Below are 26,771 nucleotides of genomic sequence, written 5' to 3' on the forward strand. Positions count from 1 at the left end.
AATGTGTTACCAAAATAGCAGACTAGAATTAAATGTTTAAAAAGTAAATTCAAATGATAAAGAGGATTTGGTGGTAACCTCTGGAAATGTTCATCATGTTTTAACATATTAATTTATATACAATCTTTTCCAAGAAGCAAAACACATACAAGAAAATTGCAAAACATACATAGATCAGTGAAGCAGTACTAAACCAGATTCAGAAACAGAAAACTGGGAACACTCCAGAAGGCCCTCCCCTGGTCTACCCTTCCTGTTACTACTCTCTCTCTCTCTTCTCCACTATCTTGACTTGTAAATATATAATTAAATATTGTCTTTTTGAATTTTATATGAATAAAACCATACAATATATATTCCTTTGAGTCTGGCTTTGTAGCCGACAGTATTTGTAAGATTCATCCATGTTGTTGTGGGTAGCTGTAGATCATTAATTTCCATTGATATATAATATTTTATTGTACGAACATACTACAATTTATGAATGACTTCTACTCTTAATGGAAATGTGGATTGTTTCTAGCGGCAAAGATGAATAATTCTTTACGAATAATCATGTATCTATCTTCAGTACATTTGTGTATACATTTCTCTGTTGTATATACCATAGTGTAGAATTAATTATAGGGCATTTGGGTATGCATATGTACAACTTTAAAAGATAATGCCAACTATTGTCTACAGTGGTTTTATTAATTTATCTTTTTACCAGCAATGTTTTTTTGACAACACTTGGTATTGTCAGTCTTTTTTAAATTTTAGCTTTTGGGGAGGATATGTAAGGGTATCTCATTTGGGTTTAATTTGCATTTCCTGATAACTAATGAACTTGAGCACCTTTTACATGTGTATTGGCTACATGCAAAGCCTCCCCCGCTTTAAAAAAAATTTAAATCATTTTTCTATTGAGCTGTCTTTCTTTTTCTTAGTGACTGATTCTAAATATCAGCACAGTGTTGGTTTTATGTAGGGAAATAGCTTTTTCTACCTTGTGGCTTGCCTTTTTATACTCTCTTAATCATGTCTCTAAGAAACAGAAATTTTCAAATTTAATATAGTCCAATTTATCGATTGTTTCCTATATGTAATGATGCTTTTTATAAAAAGTTTTAGAAACGTTATCCTGCCCTGATTAAATGAAGATACTCTCCTATATTATCTTCTACAGTTTATTGTCTTGTCTTTCATATTTAAAACTGCAATGCACCTGGAAGTTATTTATTTATTTATTGGCATGGTGCAAGGTAGGTTCAATATATATATCTTCATAGGGATCCAATCAAGCCAACCAAGATATTAAAAATGCAGCCCTTGCCTCACAGTTCTATAGTGCCATCTCTGAAGGTAATCAAGCATGCATACCCACTGCTTGGGACTGCATTTAGGCTCTCTCTTTTCTCTTCCATTGTTATATTTGTCTATCTTTGTGCAAATGCCACACTCAATTACAGCAGTCTTATAATTAGTCTTGATATCTGAGAGTTATTAAAATAGATGATATGGATTAAAACTGAGGCTCAATCTGTCAGCTAAACTGAAGGGGAAAAATATCTCAAGTAAAATAAAAAGGGAATAAAAATTCATATCATAAAGTCATATCCAATTACTAAACTTAAGCTTTTCAGTGGCCAAGGCAAAAAAGGGTTCATATCTTCCAGGGGATAAAAACATGCCAATTGTTCCTATAAGCATAATCGTTCTGACTCTAGAACCTGAGAGAAGCTTCTCTTGTGAATCCTCAGGAGCAAAGTGGGTGATTCAGTGGATCACATTCCCCTCACAAACCTGCTCAAATGCTTACAACATTGGATTTCTTACGGTGACTTCTTATATCATATCTTTAAAATAACAGCTCACATTCATTAGATACTCCTTAAGCCTCTTCCATAGCGTTAGTTAAGAGGCTTCCCGAACTATGTGCCTAGTTTACTATCACTGTAGCCAATGTCACTATCTCTATTTGCAAATCTCACCAACCTCTGGCTATAGCTGTGACACCACCACAGTAGGTCCTCTGTACAGGCAATAGAAATGAGTTGCTAAATTTTTCAAACTTCAGGTGAATCCAATGCTTGCTTTATTCAAATATTATGTGGCTCTTCTTTGTGGAAGGCTCACAAAGCATAACTCAGTCCAGAGGTCCTGCCTACCTATTTCAGAAAACTAGGTTAGAATATTTTTCCTGGACATTTCTTGGTGTGCTTCCATGAGCCTGTGCCTTTTCCTATACTTCCGAGATTGATGGTTTGGGAAGAAAGTTGTTCTGCTTCCTGAACTGGTGGTGTTACATTTATGTTACCCCCTTCTCCATTCTTGTAGGAGCCAGGGAATGATGGGAATTTATAAAAATAAGGCACGTAAGCATTTCAAGTTTTAAGATACTGAGTACATCCTCTATGATGGATGCTTACATATATGTTCCTAAAAGGAGGTCACAACCTTCTCAACAGTTCTTTCTAGCTAAAGAGGATAATTTACTTTAATCCTTCAAACTACCATGTAACACAGAAGCTACCATTATAAACCCAGTTTTATAGACGAGGAAAATTAACTTCAGAGAAGTGGAGTAACATGCCTAGGGTCATTAGAAAATAGTGTAGGTGAGATGTAATGCCTGAGATTCTTGATGTTATAACCCACTTCCCTAATCATTCAACTAGTGCTTGTCAAATGTTAATTTAATATGCATACAAATCACTCGGGGACCTTATTAAACGTAAGTTCTGTTTCAAGAGGCCAAAGGGGGGTGCCAATAGTTTAAGTTTCTAGCAAGCTTCCAGGTGACACATATGTTGCTGGCCTCAATACCATATTGAGCAGGAAATACAGTCTCAAAATAAGACTTATGTTAGTGCCTAAAGACAATCTAATAGCAGCATATAGAGGTTAACCCAAGGTGATATAAAAAGGCAGCTATGATATGGTCTACATAAATCCAGGGGAAAAGCAAATGTTAATCTGTATTTCCAAACTCTAAGACAGCCATTAACATATTTATTTCCACATTCAAATAATGCATATTTATTGAGCACCTACTATGTCACAAACACAGGTGGAAGCAGTGAGCAAAGTAAACTCTATTTTCGGTGTTTGTGCACCTGCTCAAATATAACTATAGGCTTACTTAAAAAAAAAAAAATCAATGCCTTTGAAATATAGAACAAGAAAAAAATGTGTTTGAGCATCAACCAAAACAATAGGTTTTCAAACTATAATCCCGTCAGAAATTTCTACTCATGACATCAGAAAATGCAAATGAGAAAGTCTAGATCTGCAGGCATGACTTAAGGAGTCAACTGCAGGGTGTTTCCCCACCTATTTGAGAATACTTAAGTTGACAGATCTACTTTCACATGCATATTAATGAGTTTGTTTGCATAAGTTAATTCTATTTTATGAATGGGGATTATATAACCCTCATTTAATTCTTCCAGAAATCCCATCCATAAGAGCTACTAGAGTTTATCTTACTAGGGTTCTATCCCTTGAGCACAAAGGATTTATTTTAATTATTTCATTAGTTTTAAGCAAAAGTAATCAAATGTAAACAACTGTGCTACGGGGCTGTTCCCCCCACCAGTTGCCTCTCAGCTTTCTGTTTTTGTCTTTGTACTGTTCTCAGGATTCATTTAGAAAGTAATCCTAGTGTTTTCATTTAAGAAGGAACAAAATCTGGCTGAGTCAAACATCGAAGTTTATGACACTTCTTTTTGGCACGTCTAGAAGGTTTAGGGCCTTGACTATGGTTATTAACATAAATATGAATATTTATAAAAGTTAATACGTATCCAGTAAGCCAAGCCCTGGGAAAAGCAGTTCCCGGGCTTGCTTAAATTCCCACAGCAAGTGTGCGGCAGAGCCAGGATTTTAAACGTGGCTCTGACTGACAGCAGAAGTCAGGCTTTCAACACAAGCATCCCCAGTGGCAGGTGTCCTAAAGAAGCATCTTACGGCCTGTGGTCCCGGTTATCTCATCTCTGCCCTCCACCTCTCTTTCTGCAGTTAACAAAAGGAAACGTCAGTCTGTGATGCTCCGAATAAGGTCCCTTCCCCTCAACTCCACGCTCTCCCAACAGAAATGGAGAGGGTGTTTCGACAAGACCCTCCACCACGCATCCCCAAGCACGTATCCTTGCCTCCATATTTGCCTTGACATTACCATCTCTGATATGCTGGGGATCCACTGCGCTGTACATAGGGCACTGTAATAAGCCTAGAGTTCCAAGGTCACCCCTTACTGCCCAAACCCTCATCTACACGTAACTCTGCTTGTTCCCACTTCTGACCCCATTTGCCAACTCTCCCCCAGCTGCTAAAGTTCTTCCCTGGACTTCATGAAACGAAGTCAGTCACCAGCCGAATCCTTATACCCTTAACCTTTGCTGACTTCCTCCTCACTGGGTTGCATCACCTGAAATTTGGCTTTCATCTGAGGATGCTGCTTCTCTTGTATTCCGCCAAACTTGTGACTATTTTCTCCCAGGTCCTCTTTTTCTTAATATTTTTATTTTATATTGGAGTATACTTGATTAACAACGTTGTGTTAGTTTCACATGTACAGCAAAGTGATTCAGTGATACATATACATGTAACTATTCTTTTTCAAATTCTTTTCCCATTTAGGTTATTACAGAGTATTGAGCAGAGTTCCATGTGCTATATAGTAGGTCCTTGTTGGTTATCTATATTAAATATAGCAGTGTGTACCATGTCCTCTTACTACCCAGTCTGTGAGTGAGGATAAAGTGCCCCTTTTTCCTCAATGCCACTTCTAGATGACCTTCCTCTCATATGTAATGCCCCAGTCACTAGGATCATGGCCATTAGACTATGCTACCCATGTTGTCTTCATGTTCTCATTCCAGATCATCCCATCATTCCTTGGAGACTTTACCTCCTAGCTTATTGTTAATTTCACCAAAACACTCTTGTCATATTCTTGGCCATTTCATCTTACACTATATTCAGCATTCAGTATTCAATAACCTGATTTCTCAGTTCCTTGATTTTTTATCTTACATTGACCTTGTTCATCTCTCTACCTTAGCCAAACGCAACCCAGTCAAGTTGACTCCAAAATCTTGTCACTATCTAAAATGCCAAGCTTCACCCATATCTAATTTTTCAACCTTCCCAACTCTGGAACACCACTTCTTAACTATCTAGCTCACTGCCCCTATTATAGTCCATGGACTCCAACCACACTGCGACTCATTGGATCCTATAATATATTAATCCTAACAACTACCCTCTGTCCCTCTCCCACCCCTTGTCATCATTCTGTTTTTAACCAGACTATATTCCCTGATTTACCTTTGAAACCATTGTTTTCCAGTTACCCCTGACTCAACTGCTCATTTCTTCCTTCATTTTATTCATCTGGTGAAAACCTAACCACGGTGAAATCCAAAACAGAATTTTCACCCAGAGAAAAGTCCAACCATGACAACTGGTCTCATTTTTAATTCATAAACACTGACATCAAGTGGGACCTTATTGTCACTTAACATTAAGATTAGGAAGGGAAGTAATCATGAATTCAAAGATGTTACTGTGTTGGGTTTCTCTTCCCCCACAAAGTCTTCAAAGTCTTGGCCTCTTTTTTTTTTAATCTCACAACCTATTTCCACTTTTTAGACATCACCCAGCTTGCCTTTCTCTTTAAATACATGTCATCACCCTCTTTCTGTACTGAAATTCACTTTTCCTGAGTCTGACTGTGTGCTGTCCTCCAAGGATAAGCATACAGGTGTGTGATTTTCTTTTTGTGTGCCTTTTCTCTCATTAGTAGTAATCAGTAATAGAATGGCCCAACTACTTTCTTTCTCTAAAGTGTCTGGATTTCAGAATTCTCAAAGTTTGATAGTAATGATCTTTCTTTTAAAATTCAAGTTTCCTGACTAAGATGCTCATTTTACTTCCGGGGAATAGGATTTTGGAAATGCCAAACTACATGTAAAACTGCATGCAAAGAGGGCTCGTTCTTGTCAAGATGACTTGAGGAGACTCACAGAGACTGGTAAAATGCATCTGTGAGAACCTCCAAGTTGGACCATTCTAAATCCTATTGGTGTTTGGCTCAGTACAGGGCTTAAATAATCTTCCCAGGGCATCTCCTTAACAAAGATTCCCTGTTGGAAGACGGCATTGCTTGGATAAATCTGGGAAGTCAGATGCTTAATTTCTGCATTTTCTCCACTGGACTGCTGAATTTTATTTAGAGACAGGTATAGGAATGGATACAACGTGCATGGTCTAATCTAATTAATCTATTTCAAGCATTCTCTTTTGTCAGCTGACAAAACCCCTTCAGCATCAGTTCTCACACCACCTCACCTAACCCAGCCCAGCATCGTGATGCCATACCCTTTACTCTTATATTTTTGAAAGCAAGAAAAGGAATGTTTATATTTTTATTTATTCTCTTAACTCAGTAGTGTTGGTCTGCACAAAATTGAGATCTTAATAAATACTGAAGTAGGTGTTCACTCTTTTTCTTTATATAAATAGACTTATTGATGTTTATATTCTCATTATTATATTTTGAAGTGTGGCTTTGTGTTTTATTCCTTTTGTTTTAAATCTTGGTATAAATGATATCAGAGTGCAATTCCTTTTGCAACATTTTTTCCCCCTCTACACTAAGTTTTAAAATTTAGTCATATTTCTACATGCTGGTTTCCTTCTTTCCTTTTAACTGTTGTATAGTATTTCATCACATGAATAAAATAAGGTTTATTCTATTTCTATGCAAGGATGGAAATAAAAATTTAATCTTATTTTTCAGGAACAATATATTACAAAGATATATTCATATATTTATGAATTCATTTAACTTGTTTTTACTGAGCTACTATCATGTGTAAGGCACTCTGATATTTTGAAGGTACAGTGCTTGACAAAACACACATGTCCTTGGCCATGATGAGTCTGTGTATGTAGTGGGAAAGGGATCATCTAAATATATACATAGCATAAAAACCTTAATAAATAGGTGAAGAAATTCTGAGAGACTAAAATGTAGGGGTTATTTATTGGTGGTGCAGGAAAGTAGGACTCAAGATGGATGAAATCTCTGATGGATGAAAACTAGAGTTTATCCAATACCAGTGATACATTGTGTTTTTTATACCTAATGCTATAATAATGCTGTTAAACAAACAAGGAGAAAACCCCTGTGGTATATAGCAGTAAACCTTTATTTTTGGTCACAAGTCTTTGGGTTACTAGGTGGTTTTTCTGGTCTCATCTGCGCTCACTTATATATTGGGGATGGAATAAGCAGCTCTACTGATTTTGCTGGGTCCTTTCAGTACAGGCTGGGGCAACTGGACTGACTCAGTTCTTCTGCACAGAGTCTCTTATGCTCCAGCAGGTTAGTCTCAGCTTTTATCATAGTGGGGTGGGGTTCCAAGAGAAAGAGAGTGAGCAAAAGATTACAAAGCTATTTTGAAACAGAGGCTCAGAATTGGCAGATTGTCACTTCTGCTGCATTTTGGTTGTAAGGCCAGGCCAAATTAAGCAGTGGTAAAGTAGACTATGCTTGTGATGAAAGGCCTCCAAAGTCATATTGCAAAAAACGTGGGTATAGTGAGAGGCGAGGAATTGGGGCTAATTTGCAAAAACTCTCCTATAAATGATACAAGGGATGGCACTGAAGAAAATTCCATGTAGGGGGAACAACATATTTAAAAACTTAGAGGCTGAAAGGAACTAAGACATTCCAAACCTAGAAAAAAAAGGACATTGTGGAGTTTTTTGAAGAAAATGAATGGTAGAAAGCTGAAGTGGTTGGCAGGGGTCAGGTCATGCTGGCCTCACTGCCCATGTTTTGGATTTTTTTTTTTTTTTAAAGGGAATTCTTACTTTATTTTTTTTATTTTATTTTTATTTTTTTTTTTTGCGATACGCGGGCCTCTCACCGCTGCGGCCTCTCCCGTTGCGGAGCACAGGCTCCGGATGCGCAGGCTCAGCGGCCATGGCTCACGGGCCCAGCCGCTCCGCGGCATGTGGGATCCTCCCGGACCGGGGCACGAACCCGTGTCCCCTGCATTGGCAGGCGGACTCTCAACCACTGCGCCACCAGGGAAGCCCCCATGTTTTGGATTTTGAATTGTGTTCCAAGAACAATAGGACCCCACACAATTTTAAGAAATCGATTGCATGATCTCATTTTAATTGATTTTATTATCTAATTTAATCTTTTCATGATTTAATAGATTATATAATCTAATTTTTAATTAAATTTCTTTGGCTAATATGTGTGATAACATATAAAAGACTGTAATTATGCAAGTGATGAAACAGTTTGGGAAGCTATACAGTTGTTCAGCTGTTATTGAATAGATGAGGAAACCATGGGTGAGAGGGTAGCAAAGGAGAAGGAAAAGTGGAGATACTGTGGAGGAATTTGTGATGTTAATGTTTGCTGCTAGAGGGATATCAATTTTGAGGGAGAAGATGATATCAAAGATGGTCAAATGGATAGTTGTGTTTTGTATGAGTAAGACTGAAGAACTACTTTGAGGAAGGAATTAAGAGTTCCATTTTAGGGATGTCATATAGTTAGATGTGAAGGTCTATATTGCATATAAATATTACCTGAAGCCATAAGAGTGGCTGAAGTCATCAAGAGTGAAATTTTCTAAAGAAAGAAGAGGTCCCCAAAATAAATCCAAAATAATTCCAATTATTAGGCATCAAGGAATATAGATAGATATACACACACTTTTAAATGGCTACGTAGTATCTGATTATATGAACTTTACCATATTATGTTAAGTAACTCACTGTTAACGGGCTTAGTTAGACTTCATTAGACAGTTATATAATGACCATGTATTATATATTCCTTTACTCATTTGACCAATTATATCCTTAGAGTAGATACTAGAAAGTTGAATTGCTGGGGAATGTAAGTTTTACATTTCACATGTGAATACATCTTGATTAAAAACCCTTAAGAAACAGTTATACCAAATTATACTTGCAGCATCGCTGAGTATGCGGTTTCCTCAGTCCCTCTCAAGTGTATATATTGCTTAATTTTTCATTTACCATCTGATAAGTTACAAATTTTTGTGGCTTTAATTTGGATGTCCTGGTTTATTAATAAAATTGAAATTTTCATGTGAATATTAGAAATTCAAAATTCTTTTGCAAATTTCCTACACATGGTCTTTGCCTAGTTTTGTATGGAGGGGTTCAGATTTTTCTTATTAATTTCCAGAAATTATTTATTCTAAGTGTATTAATATTTCTCTATTCCAAGTTATTTAACATATTTCAACTTTTATTTTAATTTTGCTTGTGGTATTTTTATCTTATAGAAATTTTAGCATGTAAAATTGATATTTTTGTAATTCAAAGTATCTCTGATTTCCTTTAAATTTTTTTTGTTTTGTGACACATGCAAAAACATTTCTAAAGCCCAGGATTATAAAATTATTCCCCTTTAGTATCCTTGTAATTTCACTTATTACATCTAGATCTGTGATTCATCTAGAATTTATTTTTGTAAGGAGCTTGAGGTAAACACCTAGCTTTGCTTTCTCATTTCTGTCCTGTGACATTTTCTCATTTTCATTTATTAAATAGTCCAGTGTTGACAGAGCCCATTTTCCACTTAAAATCCAAGTAGTTATTTGCTGTGGAGGCAGTAAAATGTAGTAATTAAGAGTAAAGACTCCAATTACCCTGAATAATTCCCTTCTGCCCTCATCCTGCCCCTCCTGGTAGAGAATGTAACACTGGCAGGTGACACAGTAAACTGTTCTACAAAGCTCAAGACTGTACCACAGGGCGTTATTTCTCCTCTGGAGAAAGCCTGTTTATCAACTAAAGACAAACTTTTAAAAAGGCAGCACTGCCTAGATCTTAGTAGTTTTCGGTGCTTTATTCTTCCTATGAATAGGTCAGATACAAAGGTTTCAAAGGCAGCCATTAAGACCAAACACAGCATCGAAACTGGAGAAAGTGAGTGAAGAGTTGCCTTTGAGTCCATTCCATCAATTTCATTTTAACCTGATTTATTTGGCTATATCTTTGTCCCCCTCTGCATTACCTATATCAGCTTTATCACAAATCAGTCCCCTGAAAGTTGTATTGGAAAAGCAATAAGTGTGATTGAGATATTGTTAACAACAAAGCATGTTTTGGTCCCAGAGCTGTTAGATTCTGATTGATAAAATTTAATATTTTGGAGAGAGAGAGAGAAAAAAAAAGACTATTATTCCAATTCCTTTGTTTGTTGTATGGGTAAAGTTCTTTTTATCTCCTCTACTTTCATTGTAGCAGTACAACTGAGATTCCAATAAATTACTGAATGCAATATCCAGATGTCCAGATTATTTTTTGGTGCTGCTGCTACTTCTTAGTGGGTGACAGAAAAGATAGTTGAGGTTCTGGAAAAAGTGTCAAAGCTCAGCAATAAAATAAGGATTTCATTGAACAGAGAGTAATGAAATCACCAAATTTATTTCCCTTTCACTGTTGTAATGCAGGTAAATCTTGCTTCATATGCGTCACAAAGCTTGAACGTGCAGTGGCCTGGCTCAGGTGGTGCATGGTTTATATGTGTGGGACTGGAAGAGTACTCATAAATACCTTTAATAAAAAACTGTGGGTTGAAGCAGCTTAGTTTTTCAAATAAAAGAAGTTTCATTTGTGCCTGGGATCATAGCTGTTAAAAGTCAACTTTCTCAACTTTTCCCCCTAGTACCACTCTTCTAATATCGCTGGATGCCTGAGGATTTATATCTCCAGTTCATATTGACACTCTTAGGTTTGGCTTTTATCTGCTCCATGGTGCAGTTACCTTTGTCTGGGGTACTTTCAATTTCCTTTCTCAGATCCTCTTCTTGGCTGTGTCACATAAAGATCAGCCAGGCTTAATAGAGATATTAGTCTGAAGGAGTGTTGGTGAAGGGGTAGACCAGGGGTATAAAAAGCCACACAGTAAATACCTTTGATTTGCAGGCCAAGCTCTCTGCTGTTACAGCGTGAAAGCAACCATATATAAACAAATGTGTGCCAATAAAACTTTATTTACAAAAACAAGCAGTAGACTGGATTTAGCTTGTGGGTCATCATAGTTTCCTGAGTCCTTGAAGAGACAGAATTTTTTTTTAGATGCATTCTGCCAATGGGGATAGCTAACATTTATTGAGCATCTACTCAAAATCTCGTATCATTTAGCAAAACTAAGAGGCAGGAACTATTATAAACCCATTTTACAGATAAATAAGCAGAAGCTGACAAAGATCAAGTAATTTTCTAGGACATGGTACAGGGATGTTTGAGGTCAGGCTCATCCTGGGACCCAAGCTTTCTAACCATTTATTCCATAATGCTTTTCTAATTAATCAATAGGAATGAAGATCCCACAAAAATCCATTTCGGTGAGATGTTTCCGTGTGTGAATAAGTTTTTTTCCTTTAATTAAAAAAAAAAAATGAAGTATGACATAATCTCTAGCTTATTATTCACAGGATCCTAGTTTGCTATTATTGTTTAAGTGTTTACATTTTTATCTGGAGAAAATTAATTATGAATTTACTGGTAGGGGAAAAGTACAGAAGACTAAATACAAGATATGTAAAGTCAGCATGAAATGCTGGAAAGTGTCAGGAATTTGGAGTTAAATGAACTGGCTCTATCACTTACAAGATGTGTGAGTTTGGGCAAGTTGCATTTTGAGTCCTAATTGTCTCATTTTTAAAATTAGAGCAGCACTGGCTCTATAGCTACATTATTTTCAGAATCTACTGAATTACTAAATAGAGACACGCTTGTACAGATATATTAATATACAAAATCATGAACAGCGTAATATATAAAATACATAGCATATAATTAAATATATATATGCAAACATACACACACATGAAAGTATATGATGTATGTGAAAGTGTATGTTAAAAAGTTATATCTTCTTTAGATGAGTAAAGAGAGTCTAAGTTTCAATGATCTAAACCAAAAATGCTTTGAATGTGAACCAAAATTTTAGAAGAAATTTTCACAGATTCTGAGGCATAAAGAGCTGTTAGCGGGTCATCTAGGCCATTCCTCTGTCTTTAGGCAGAGATATCCTTAAGCCAATGCATATGAGATCATGACTACTTCTTTTAGAGAAGCAATTTAGTGAAAAGTGCCTATAAACACTTTGCTGATAGAAAGAGAACCTCTTGAATACAAAACTGACTCCCTGATTGTAAGTGACTCTGTGATGACAAGCAAGAGAACTTTTCAAAAACAGAATATCAAGAACATTTTTTGTTTTGGCGAGCCAACTGCCTTGCCTGCCTGTGGCTTCCAGACGGGGGTTCAGACTCAAAGCATCCAGAGGCTCCATCTGTACTTACTATGCAGCACAGCACCTCTTACGGTCCAGAGGTGAGTCTGAATATTTTATACCATTAACTATGTAGTACCAAAGATGGATTCAGGGCAGATGTTTGATGTTGCAGCATGTTTGGGCTGTTGAATACCATCATGAGTTTCTCTACCTCTCGCCAACATTTTAATAGTGGTAACAACAGCAATACAGTCCAATTATTTGGTGTTTTAGGTAATAATTCACTGAAAGAAAAACAAAAATTGATTTTGTTTCTATAAGGCATCATATTCTCTGCTTTATGAAGAAATAAGGAAACTGGCTGTTCAAACTTAATGTGAAGCTTCAGAAAACTCCATGTGTGCCATGAAAAAGAAAAAAAAATGAGAGAAACAAGGAATTCCCACAGGAGACGAATCTCTTAGGCTATTTAGTTCATTGCTGCATTTTCAGCTTCTGGAGCAGTGCTTGGCAAAGAGTCGCTGCTTAATAAATTGGCAGATAAGACTTGTTTTAAATGTCTGTGGTATACTCTTTCTGTTTGCTTGACTTTCTTCAAAACCAGACTTCATGACAAGGATTTGGATGAAGTAGTATATTTGGAAGGTAATTTCAGGAAGCATGGTGAAGGACAAGGACAGTATAAAGGAAAGACAGAAAACCCACAAAAAGGAAGCTCAAGGAGTAGGTTATCACAGTGGGCAACTATGGCTAAGTACAGTGGGCCCCTCTGAGAAGCTGTACAGAACACACCACACGATTGCTCCACCACAGGGCAAGGAAGCTAGGGTCCTTACCTACCAACTCCCATACCTCCTGGGTTGAGGGTCACTCCTGAGGACATTAAATCCCCAGCAGGCATACAGGGGATGTAAGTCATACTATGCTCATGGAATAAAGAAGTCCACGGAGCAGTTTCAGGCAGAGAGACCCAAGTGCTGAAGGTAGCAAATTCTCAACTGTAACTGTCCCCCAAAGTGTCAGGTGACTTCCTAGATGGGCTGAGCTACAATGGCTGCTACAATCATACCTTGAAAGAATCACACTACTTTTGGTTTTCTAAGTGACAGTCATAATGTGAGAAAATTCAAGAAATCTGTTGGTATTTACATCTATTACACAGTTTTAATTAAAAAGGTCACAGAGACTTATCTAATAAGGTAAGAGAGTATGTAAAAGTTCAAAGATAGCAGTTCAGGAATTTTATGTTTTCCATATACTTGACCCTAGTATTTCTATGACCAAATATGTTATTTTTCAGTTGTTTCTGATTACTGAGTAAGTGATTGGACTGTACTTATTCTACCCTTAAAATAAATGAAATACCTAATTGAGGCAATTGGACAGTGATCTCCTTGATTAATCATTATGCTGAAGATGATAATTACAGTTTCTGCTTGTCTTGTAAAAGAGCAAACCTAGGTTGCTGGATGGATAACCTCTTTTCTATAGACACAGTTGTCTGGCATTAAACATCTCAAAAATCTCAAGTAAGAGACACAAGCAAACTTCATGGTAGGTTCAAGAGCTGAGAAGTGTATAGAGCGGTTAGGATAAGCCAAAACAATATGCAGTCTGAGATTTTAAGGGTGCATGAACTGTAAGTAAATACAAGGAGACTGATCTGCCGAGAAGAGAATGGAGCAGATGCTCAAAGAAAAGCAGAGATGACGAAGACCATGACGACTGGAAAAATAAAAAGGAGATGGAGGGAGGGAACAGCTGTCCTTTGGCCTTCCTGTTCTCAGTCACGTTTCTGTACTTTGTTGGCATGATTTCTCTTGAAAACTTTATACCTGCCCCCTCCTTTAGTTTAGAATGCTTTAAGTAAATTTCTGTCCCTGCCATGCAAAGAGACCCAGATCAAATAATGAACATGATTATGACTGTAGCAGAAATTAGAATGTGTTAGATCAACTGGGTCATCATTTAGGCATTATGGCATTGTGGTAAAAACTGTAGCTCCTTAGAATTTGAAGCTTAGCTCCAACAATTAATTACTAGTTCAGTGACCTTTTGGCAAGTTTTCTTAAGCTTTTGGAGTTTAGCATTTCATGTGCAAAATATGCATAATAATGGTACATACTTATTAGGTAACCATATAACTTATTGCGGACTATTTGACATAGTATTTAAACAGGTTACTTATAGCATTTCATTTGATTCTCACAATAATCCAATAACATAACTATTATAACATATGTTTATAGATTAGATTCACCCATCCATTCTTCTTTTCAGCAAACGTTTGTTGAATATCCTTTAGGTATCAGATAATAAGTATATTAAGTAACACTTAAAAGAGCTGAGAAGTAAACTTTTCAGTGTCTCACAGTTTATAAAACCAAGAGCTGAATTCAAACACAGGCTTATTTAAATCCAAAGCCCAAACATTATCTTTCAACTATGTGAACACTCTTTCCTTTTATATAAAAGAAATAAACATCCCCTCTGCTCATGGGTTTGTCTCTCTCTCCTTGGCCATGATCTTTTATGACCAAACTTCAGAAGTGATGTGCCATAATTTCTGCCATACTGTTGGTCACACAGACCGATTCTAGTAAAATGTGGTGGGAAGGGACTAGAGGAGGAAGTGGATACCATGAGCAGGTTCACTGCGGGCCATTTTGGAGTCTGGCTACAACATCATTTTTCAGAATACATCCTAGCCTCTGCTCTCTGCAATCTTCTCTGATCCAAGAAAAATTGTTCTTATCCTCTCAATTCCTGAAGAATATATGCTGGACTCCATATGTAGTATTTTGCATTCACACATTTGCTTTAGTTATAATTATTTGTTAATTCATTAAACATGTTCAATACCTGCTTTGTGAGCACTGACCTAGTTACTGAGGGAGGACAAGGTCCCTCTTCTCTTGAAGCTTATAGTCTATTTTGCAAAAATTGAAATAAATTAAACCAATCATCATTTCTGACAGTGATTAGACCTTTGGGGGAAAAATAGAGAGTGATGGGGAGCTGCTACTTTAGACTGGCCAAGAGAGGCTTCCCTAAGAAGGTAGCATGTAGGTGGAAATCTGAATGTTAGAAAGAATCCAGCGATGCAGGGATCTGGGAGGAATTTTTCAAGCAGAAGAAAGGAAAAGGCCGAGGACCATAAAGGGAAGGAAACCTATTGTGTTCTGAGAAACATGAAAATAAGATGTTCATTGTGTATGGAGTTTCCTGAACAACAGACGAAAAGAAGTGGTAAGAAGGACCATATCATACGGAGGCTTAAATAATTTAATAAGTGATTTAAAGTCGTTTTTTATTTCTCTGAGTTCATTAATCATTAACCAAACATTTATTGAGTACCTACTGTGTGCCAGCACTGTGTTATGTACTGGGAATACAAAAACAAGCCCATATACTCATTTTGTACAAGGAAGTCATACATGCAATTGCAGTTGAGTAGGGTTAATAAATAATTTCACGAATACATGAACTAATGAACAAACTCTACATTTAAGAGATTCTTATAATAAATTATAATGAAATGCAAGCAAATCACTTATCATTTTAGTGTATTAAATCAACCAATACTTCTCGAGCACCTGTCTATGAGATGCAGCTATTTAAAGGGATCCTGAGAGATTCGGCAGAATGAGGCTGAGACTGAAAGAACCAATTTCAACTTTGTCAGAAACAAGTACTATGACTCAGACCAATTTCATTTATACAAAACTCCTGTCAGCTGGCACTTTCTGCCTCTTAAAGTCTAAATAAAATCTACTCACTGTTCTGTAGGAAAATCAGTGTCCAGATTCCTGCATATCCCAGTAGACAGATATTCATTCTGACCATTGCTTCCAGCTCCAGCTTTGTCTCTGCACTACCTCTTACAGTTTTCCCTCTTTTCTTCACCCTGGTTTTGACCCAAGAGTGGATGGTACTTTTAGTTCTGTCCCCCACATAAAGCACTGCTAAATATATTCACATTGTTTTTGGTTTGTATCAAAACATTTGTGGAGGTTTGGGGGAGGAAAGGTATATTGACACAAGAACACAAACCATTTTAAGTTGAATTGTCTTTTTCTGAAAGTCCTTCAGCATTCTGTAAGTTGATTATCCTTTTGTTTCTATTTCTTCCCCCACCCCTACCACCCAACCACATCCCTGCTCATTCCTAACACAGACCACTCTGGTTCTCTCAAAAGTGTCCTGTCTCCTGATCCACCATATCCTTTGGAGCTCAAACAGTCCATTTTCTTAAATCATCCCCAAACTTCAGGCATCTACACATTATTTTTGTGGGGTCTGAAATATCCACGTACCACATACACTATTATTTATTTTTCCCAATCAAATTGCTTTGACTTTTTACTAAGTACATTTGTTTAAACGGACATACTTATCACCACTGTATCTAGAAAATTGGTGTCATTCATCATAAATAGAAGGAAAATTTAAAATGCAATGCACAGCAATTAAAATTTAAAAATATTTATTTGTATAACACTTAAGTGCACTGCCCATAGAACCAAGTATACCTATCCTGTACATTGGTAGTATCTTTCCTGTTCACCTGTCAAGGTTACTATAAGTAGTTACAAAGATGATAGAAGTGAAAGTGCTTGGGAAAAGAATGGGGTTTTATTTAAAATAGATGCACATTCTTGCTCTGGCTTCTGCTCTCTCTCTCTCTCTCTCTCTCTCTCTCTCTGTTTCTCCCTCTCTGTCTCTAAATGACAATGCATGCAAAAGTCCTTATCACTGACCCTCAATTTCCCTGAGGGCTGAGCTGGTGAAAGCTGCAAAGAAAATGCAGATTGTAGCTGTGACTCCAAAGACCTTGCTCAGAGTAAAACAATTTGATAGAAACAAACAAACAACAACAACAACAACAAAAAAAACCCAGTATTTAGCAACAATCATGAAGTCAACTCCTTAATTCCAGTTGTGCAAGTTCTTGCAAACTGAAGTCGGTAGGATAAAAACTCTGGTAAACTCAGAGCGTAAGTGTGTGCGAGGTGTTTGAAAAAGTGCTCTCATTTCACACTCTTTGTAGAAACAGGAGTAGTAACACATTTAGCCAGAGGCTCAGCTCCATTACCTTGAAAACTCCACCTTTTATATTCCACATAGGTTGCAAATTTTGAAATCAAACATTCTGATTAAACCATCACAATGAATAAAAGGGCTTATTACGTGCTCAGTCAGAAAGGACTCTGGTTGCTGTAAATGTTCACATTAATCCCTCTTATCAAGGATCCTGGAGACTTACTTCAAGGAAAGCATTCCCTTTTACTCTAATGAGCATCACAAAAGTGGGTCAAAAGGGAGTTAAGAGTGGGATTGTTCCTGAAAGGGCACAGGTTCACCATATTTCCACCAAAATTAATACTCCAGCCCCCTTTGCTGATGATCTGGGACAGGAGGTAATTACAGCTGAGGCTCTGGACAAACTCCCTCAGACCTCAGGGGGGGCCAGCGGTCAGTTTGGCTTTTTTGCTACAACGTGCAGACTTTTGTACCAGGCTAGGACTTTCTTCCCCAAAAGGCAGGAAGACTGTTGGATAAAAAAGAAATTCTGCTTTGCCTTCTTCTTTTCCCCTTCTCCCTTTCCTCTGCTTTTTCCCTCTCCCTCTATGGAATGACCAGAGTGGTATCCTGAAGAGCTGAAAATGCTTCCAGAGTCAGAGCTAGGTAGGAGTCCCTTTCTGGCCGTCTTCTAGCTGTGTAGCCTTGGGCAAGTTACTTAACCTTTCTGAACTTTGGTATGTTTATTTATTATAAAATAGTGTCATAGTAGCTACATCTCAGGGTCACTGAGGAGATTAAATGTTATGATGTTTATAAAGTTCCAGTAACTGGGAAGTATGTCAGTAAATAAGAATTACCTTCCCCTGTACTAGAAACCCCTTCCACTGCAACCCTCCAAGCTCTTAACTGATGCATTCAAATGTTTAACTGAAATTTATTTAAACCCCAGTGTCCTTTGGATTAGCTACTTTGGTGTTCACGATGGAATGTATTTTCTCTGTCACTCATGGCTCCTCAGCAAAATCCTCAAATGTTTATTCTGGAGAAAAGACTACCTTGCTCTCCCCCCCCCCCCCCAACAGCTGAGTCCACATCTTCCCACATGCTGCAGTGCATCCTTTATTCACCTGAGGACTTGACCTACTCCAGATACTCCTCTTTTTGCACTTGAGCACTATTTGTATCATTCATTAATCTCAAGGAGCACAAATAGCCCTAAGAAATCTCTTTAGAGATAATTGACTAAAAAGGTACTGGCACTATCCTCCCTGTAGAACAAGAGATGGGAAAATGAGTAGGTGCCAAAAGGCACACTCCAAGACCAAGAAGAAGCAGGGCAGCCTAGGATTTTTCTGGCTACTCACATACCAGGCCAAGAGGTTGCGTCTGCCTCCAGCTGGGCTGTGTAGCTTTCTGGGCAGAGAGGTTCAATGACCCTCCATGTAATAACTCCTGTCAAGTTGGCGAAACATTCTCTGTAGTAAAATGAAATGTGATGTGGCAGTGCTTGGAATAAAATTTGACTTTAGGCCTTTTTTTTTTTTCATTTATTCACTGAGCATTTGGGCTGGCCACTGGGTGAGCAGAAAAGGGAGTTCCATAAACAAACTTCAAGAAAATATGTTTTGTTACATCATCAGACTGAGATGAAAATAGAAAATGAAACCTATTTAAAAATTCTAAACAACCTCCTTTTGGTGATATGTAGGTAGATCATTAATAATACAAAGTCCCCAACATTATTATTTAGTACTTAACATCTTCTAAACATTTAAAAGACATTATATGATTATTCCTCTAAGACAGGTGCTCTTGGTAGCTTCATTTTAATTAATTAGGCCGCGAGGCTTGCGGGATCTTAGTTCCCCGACCAGGGATTGAACCCAGCCTATGGTAGTGAAAGCGTGGAGTCCTAACCACTGGACCACCAGGGAATTCCCTGTAGCTTCATTTTAAAGAGCCAAAAACTGAGATAGAGAATATTTAATCTGCCCTATATCGACAGCTAGCACGGTGAGGCTAACATTTGAACCTACACAGTCTGATCCTAAACCTGTGTTCTTAATCGTTCTGATCATTGGTCACAGTCTGATCATTCTATCACTAATAACCTCGTCGGGAATTCATTAGTGGGTTGTTTAATCTTTACATGCCTAATTAAACTGCTTCTTTTCTTTCCAGAAACACTGAAGATCTGAACTCTTCAGTCCTCTCACATCCAGTCTATCCTATGCTATCAAAGTTGCATCACTCCATCCTTTACTTCTGCTTCTCTCATTTAGTTTTAACTATAGGGAATATGCAAACTTAATAAGCAAGACAGAGGACAGGTCATGCCTAAAACTTGTATCTTTTTTTTTAAGTCATAGCTGACACTGTTCTTACCACCATTAATCAGACAAATGAGTCCATTTATAGAATTTCAAATCCAGTCTTACATGTATATTATAATAGACCAATTATTTCATATTTGTTTACTTGTGTTTATTAAATGCTTTTCACTCTGAAAACCTTGATGCTGGGCTGATAGAAAAAACCTACCCCCCCCCCCGACTATTATCCTACATATATTTTCTTAAACACCATAAGAAAATGGTTTTCAGTGGATTCATTATTCTCAGGAAACCAAGAAACGACTAACTTCTCTCCATTTATTTATGAATTTTTATAAAAATACTTTTATACCACAAAAGGAGGAATTTTAACTTGGATTGTAAATGGATTTGACACCAGAATCTCTTAAAATATCTCTTTACTTCCTGCTTGCATATTACCATTCCAAATTTATGTCCAGTATCAAGACTTACCTATTGCCTCTTTTACAGAATTTGACAATATCACTGTGCTTTATTAGGTTATGTCATGTTATGTTACTGAGTTGTGCTAGGAAACACAGTAATATCACAAACTCTGTAACTGAGTATAGCGCATCTTGAAAATGATGGTGGAAAATGAAACTGGTCTAAGTAGAGATATTTTTGTATGCCACTTAATAAAGATCTGGGAAAATTAATTACAGTACCAAGAACTTCAGCTTATTCAAAACCACCAGGAAACAGCAAATAGTAACATGAACAATTTTGGTATTCTCCATGAGTGGTCCTCTTCCAAGGGGAAAATTAATGGAGATATGAAATCAGAATTACCTTACCTTGTCTTAAGATTCAAAAAGAGTACTTTGATTGCAAAAGTTGCATATACTATATCTGGGAATTCTGCAAGACTAATGCAGAACTAGAGAATTATTCTTGGTATCTTTCACCATTTCCCTTTCACTGGGCAAGAGTATCAGCTTCTCCTCCTCCAACAAGATATTTTTGCCATAGGTGAAAACAAAACACGTACCTCCAACGTGAGAACTGCATCACAAAGGTGAACACACACACATGCTCCTCGGTCTTGTTTACTCCAGCACCACATCTCAATGCTGAGACTTCTTCAGAAGGATTTGCAAAGGGGGGAAACAAAATTTGATTGGTGGAAAGCCAGGAGCAGGGTAAAAGAAATCTTAGAGCTGAAAATCAGATTTAATATCCTCAAAGTAACACATAATTGAAGTTGCTTTTGAGGTGTGGAAAGAGAGAAAACGAGCACTGTCTCTGGTCTGAGGGCAGATCATATGGCCTGTGTCTAGGGTCAGACTCTAGTTAGAGAGGCAGTTAAGCCTTGGGTGAAGCTCTAGCTAGAGAGGCAGTTAAGCCTGGTGGTTAAGCAAATGCCCTCTAGAGACATGATATATGGAATTGAATTTTATTTCCTTTTCCTATAAGCAGTGTGAACTAGGGCAGATGCATCAATTTCTGAGTTGGTAGTAGGAGCTGGAGGGAGGTGAACTTTTTTGCAGAGGAAAATGGGAAGATTTTGATTTCCCTTGCTCTTCAAAGAGAGGGCTGTAGTGGGAAAATTGGAGAAGAGAGAGAGAGAACAGACGTAAGCAAAAGAACTTTTAAGAATCAAATACCTAATATTTGATTTTAAGGTGTTTGGGTCACATCTTACTAAATCAATAAGCTTGACAACAGCAGCACAAAGTATGATAATGGTGGTGCTTCAAGTGTGAGTGTGTGTGTGTTGAGGGGGTATATCTATGTATGAAGGTCAAGATAAGGGGCTAAGTTCCTTGTTTGCAGGGACACAAGAGTGGAGGTAAATCAAGAACCACATCTGAAGGGAAAAAAAAACAAGGATTCAGAGGAGTAGGATATTAGAAAGGGAGCTATTTCTAACACCTAGCAATACAGCACTCCCCACCCCAACCCAGCAATCTGCAGAACCCTGTGGAAAGGCATGAGCTTTTGTGTTTGTTTGTTTGAAAACGGAATGGCAGTTTATGCCATTTTATACGCTGTAAGTGGCAGGGAGACCTCAGTCAACATCTGGAAAGCAGAATAACCTGGTGTTTGAGAATGTGAGCCCTGGAACCAGACTATCTCCTTTTCAGTTCTGTCTTGATGAATAGAAACCGTACGGTCTTCAGTAAGTTGCTAATCCTATTTGAACCTCAGTATCCTCCTCTGTGAAATGAATGTGACGTTGGTAACTATATTCCAGGATCATCATGAAGATTCAATGAAACTGCTTCACTGAGTGTCTGGCACTTAGTAGTTATTCTTGATATATGAAAGAAAGAAAGAAAAATAAAGAAGATTTAAAACACTAAAACAAAATAATTCATGCACAGCAAATAGAGAAAGATCCAATTAATAGTATTATTTTTACTTTGGCCAACTCAACTACACTATGTCCTGCTTGAAGCATGGACCTTTCCCTGGTGAATATTTTTTCCTATCCCTATCTTTTCAGGTGCTGTTCTCTTGGTCGGGATCAATAAACTCTGGGTACCCACAGCCTTCCTCCGAGTTTATGAGAGTTGGCAAACCACTAGCCTCCTTCTGTGACGGGCTGGCACCGCCAAGCACATCCTCTGATTGTGATCCTCAGGCCTTGGCAGCAAATACACAGTTTTCTCGCTTTAATTGGGCTGAGATTCATTCCTACAAGTGGTGTCTGCAAAGATGTATTCTCTTTACAATTAGGCGTTGCAATACTTAGCATTGCTTGGACTTAATTTTAAATACATTTTGGTGACCCTTTTCCCTCCACTGCACCTTGGTTGCTCCAGGAGAGAGCAAATGGCCCAGTAATTCTTTAAAGCTCATTTTATGAGCCATTCTCAGGCACTTCCTGCTGGCCTTTGGAACAGAGCCTTGTTTGTGAATGCATTTTTGCTTATGCTCCTGCCAAATGCTTCCTCCAAAACCAGCAATAAAACCACAGGATCCAATAAGCCCTGGTCATCAGAATGGCTTAATGAGAGCAACCTCGACGACTGGGGTCTTTAATAGCAACCAGCACGGCAGGACTTGTACCTTGGGCACAAGGACATCCTGGGCAGGTCACCTTTCTGGTTTATGGGAATTTCTCCAAATATTATAGAATTTGAGACTCAGGGAACGACTCACACTAAGCTATTTTTCTCTTAAGCAAAAAATGGATAGGACAAAAATAGGAAAAGGTGGTTCTCTCTGGCCTCTCCTTAAAGAAGAATAAATCTGGAGTTTTTAAAGGTCTTACAGAGCGAAGAAAATTTCACTGAATGCATGTATGGCTACCTTCAGTGAACCTTGCTTCAAAATAATCTGAATTATGTTTCTGGTTAGCAGAAAGGTACTTGAAATACAGGTTGGATACTTAAAACAGATCTTGTTCAAAGTACATTCACATGAAATGGTACTTAAATTCACTTAATTTAGATAAAGCAAAACTAGATCATGTCTATGATCTGTGTGCTATTAAACAGTTTTAAAATCTGAATTATTAATTAAAACCTGTGAACTAGTATTATTTTCAAATGACTGTGTTTTGATTGCTAACAGAGCTTGGGTGACTTTTGAGAGAGGTTGATTTCCTTTCATGTCAGCTAATAGAAACCCCACTGTAATCATAAGGCATGGAGAAATTATGTTACAAGTGGATACTATTTAAGTGGAAGTGAACACAGAATATATTAAAGTACCCATAGTCTTATCAACAGTGTGTTATAATGACTTCTGATTATCACTGAAAACACGATTGATGTTACTGTGAGCATGGAACACTGACAATGTGACACACGGAATTTATTTGAAAGCTTGTTAATTTCATACACTCATTCAATTTCTCACTACTCCTTTGTGACAGTTTTTGTTTTCGTGACCATTAAAATGTCATGACAATTTAATGGGAACTTTCAATGATAATAGTAAGGAAAAAACCCCCTTAAAATCCTCACCTGTTATTACTGCTCGAAATAGAAACAATCAATATATTGATTTTTGGTTTTAAATTCAGTTTGTTAGCCTGATTCTTAATGAGTCACGTGTAAAATGATGCAAACCCAAGTCAGGGCAATAATTCACATCAATGGTACCAACATATGTAGGCTGATTTAGTCTTTCTATGGCCAAAGAAGAAAGAGGGAATATTTGTTTAAAAATCCTCTAGAAGAAATGTAATGTACAAGGCACTCTAGATCCTAATCAGATGTAAGGCTAATGACTGCTGAAGAGGAAGGGGAAGAGATTTAGGTGGGAAGAAGCCAAGTCCATCTTGGGCAAATATTTTCATTATTAAAAGTAGAGCATATATAAGAGTTATTAAACTTATAATACTCCTGCCCCCCAAAATACCTCAAACAAGATAGAAATTTACCAATATCTAATATAATAATGCAAAGTAGGTGGTCAAGATCAGCTGTGCTTCTGCTCCATGCAGTCACTCAAGCACCCAGGCTAGTGGTCTTTTACCTTCAATATTTTCATGTCATTGGCCATCTAGATGGTAGTGATATTGGGTGGGTAGGTGGAGAACATTAAATTTTTTGGATATTTCCTCTCAAACGTAATAGGTGTAAGTTTCACAATATGTGAGAAGTTTCTGCTTACTCTATTTGCTGCAAAGATGTTTGGGAAATGTATCTTTTGGTTAGAAAAGTGTAGTATTTGTTCTATAAATCTATTACTATGGAAGAAGGGAGAATAGATTTTGGTAGACAACTAGCAGTCTGTACCTCATGACACTTATCGCAATGTGTATATTTTATACACACACACACACACACACACACACACACACACGTTTTTTAATTGGCCTTCTACTTTTCCTTTTAGTAAGCACAATAAGGGCAAGGTACAAGTCTGCTTTATTTACCAATATATCTTCTGCCCTTAAATACCCTTCCTATCTTTTAGTAGGGGTTTAATACAAAATTTTTAAATCACTGAATGACTGATTGAATGAATGAATGAATAAAAGGGATTTTACAGATGAAGAAACTAAGGTTCAGACATTAGCCTTTCCTGGAGGCCGGGTGACCATTTCTAGGAATGTTGAATGATTTCCAGCTCAGATGGATAGGTTATCAAGATAGCTAGTAAGCTGTCTTCCAGCACTGAATATCTATGATTCTTTGGTGTTGTAGGAAATTACAACACTTCATAAAAGACCGTGAAGCTGCTTTGTGAAGGAGTAAATCAACAGAAATTAGAAAATATACCTTTCTTCTCATTGGTTCAATCACATAAAACTCTGTCCCTCACAACATTCCATGCTAATTTCTCACAGACTTCATCCCCACATCAAAACGGTTACCATTAAGCTTAGATGCTAGAAGACTGCAGCACATTTGCCACATACCTTTTTTAAATCACACCTTCCTTGGCAAGGAAAAGTAAATACGTGCTGGGTTTAAAAGATTTCCTATCGGGCTACAGGCTGCCTGGGAGAATAAAAGTAAACAAAAAGTGAGTTTTGTTAACAAATGTCTTTATCATATACTCTGTTTAACTGCATTAAAATAAAAGAAGGAAAAACGAAATTCTGAGAAATATAACCAGGGTACAGCAACTGACCATCAACTAAAACTTCTGGTCAGACAAGTGTGAGTGTTCATTACTGTTAACAATAAGTTTTTCTTCTAAAAATTTTTCTCGGCAAAATAACGAGTTCTAAACTTGCTTTTCTTTGTTTTTCAAGATATTGAAGACTTTGAAACCAAAACAAGAAGCACAGTGTCCGTCCGAGAAGGTCAAGGTGTGGTGCTTCTCTGTGGTCCACCGCCACACTTTGGAGGTATGGTGGGGCTATTTTGAGGCACACAATTCAGGCGGCCACTCAGGGAACAAAATAGGCACTTCAGTTCGTAGAGCCAATGGTAGACCTTCATCAAATTTAAGGGACCAGGAAGGTTCAGACTCATCTTGCTGCATCCCAACAGTCCTAATCCAAATCTTTTCTTTTAAAGATATTTATTCAATCAGCCACTCAACAGGTATGCCCTTAAGGAGACGCAGGATGGCTCTGTACACACGTGTGAGAAACGGGGCTTTGCAGTGAAACAACCACAGCTGTTAATCTGCTGCCTGTCATCCTGCATGACAAAGGGCAATTTGTTTAACCTTTTTAGGCTTAGTTTCCTCACCTGTAAAGTGGAGACACTAATACCTATATTATAGTACTGTTGTGAATGTTAAATGAATGTAAATCAATTAGTTTAATGGCTAGTGTTTTATTTAAAAAAGAAAGCTAAGATTGTAATTTTATTTTTATTATCGGGCTCTATGGAGAAGCGAATGCCAACACTCATTCTGGTGACCTCACCTTAATTATTGGAAGAGGAAAGTTACCCCCTAATTGGAAGCAAATGTTGGATGGCTCTGAATCAGAATATCTCGTAGCAATGGTGAAAATCAAGCAATAAATGTCACTCTTTACTTTGGAAGCATCTGGATTAGCCAGTGAATTAACCTGTTGCCAGGGATCTAAACCACCCACTGATCTGGCAAGCCCTTGGGGCTACATTTTCTCAAATTCTGTATGGTTTGGTACAATTTGGTAGATTCTCAACTAACTGTGATCCTGCGAGGATTCAGTGTAAAAATATCCATAAAGTCATTTCATTTAGTATAATCCGATACCATACTGACTATATTGTAGTTAGCTTAATAACAATAGCAAGTGCTTACATAGTACACACCTAAATACTTTACATGTATTAACTTTTTAACTCTGTACAACAACTACTACTCGAGGGAGATACTATAATGATTATTATTTTACAGATGAGAACACTAAGGTACAGAGAGGTTAAGTACTTGGTCCAATGTCATGCAGCTGGTAGGCAGTGAAGCCAAGCTTCAAATCCAGGCAAACTGGGTCCCAGACCCTGGGCAGCTCTTTACCACCACTGCCTCTGTTATAGTTGATCTCCACTTTGGAATGGGAGGAGTTTTGGAAACACACAGACAAATATTTAAAAATAAAATGAAAGCAACTTTTCTTCTAATATTAAACCAAATCTTTTTTATGATCCTTTAAAAAGTTGAAAATATTTTTACCATTACTTTCATTTTTATACAACCTTGTGAAATGCTGACATAAAAAGAAAGAAAAAAAAATGAACTGGAAGTTAACA

At 37.4% G+C, this 26,771-nt stretch overlaps 1 protein-coding gene across 1 annotated transcript in view; it reads left to right on the plus strand.

Moving 5' to 3' along the window:
• Positions 1-26,771, plus strand: part of CNTN6 (contactin 6) — a 157,652-nt gene that overhangs the window by 23,245 nt on the left and 107,636 nt on the right. Inside the window, 1 exon segment of the mRNA XM_067755234.1 lies at positions 25,334-25,429. Within this exon segment, the coding sequence (XP_067611335.1) occupies positions 25,334-25,429 (96 nt within the window).

Source organism: Pseudorca crassidens, chromosome 10 (assembly GCF_039906515.1).
Source record: "Pseudorca crassidens isolate mPseCra1 chromosome 10, mPseCra1.hap1, whole genome shotgun sequence".
Taxonomy (NCBI): domain Eukaryota; kingdom Metazoa; phylum Chordata; class Mammalia; order Artiodactyla; family Delphinidae; genus Pseudorca; species Pseudorca crassidens.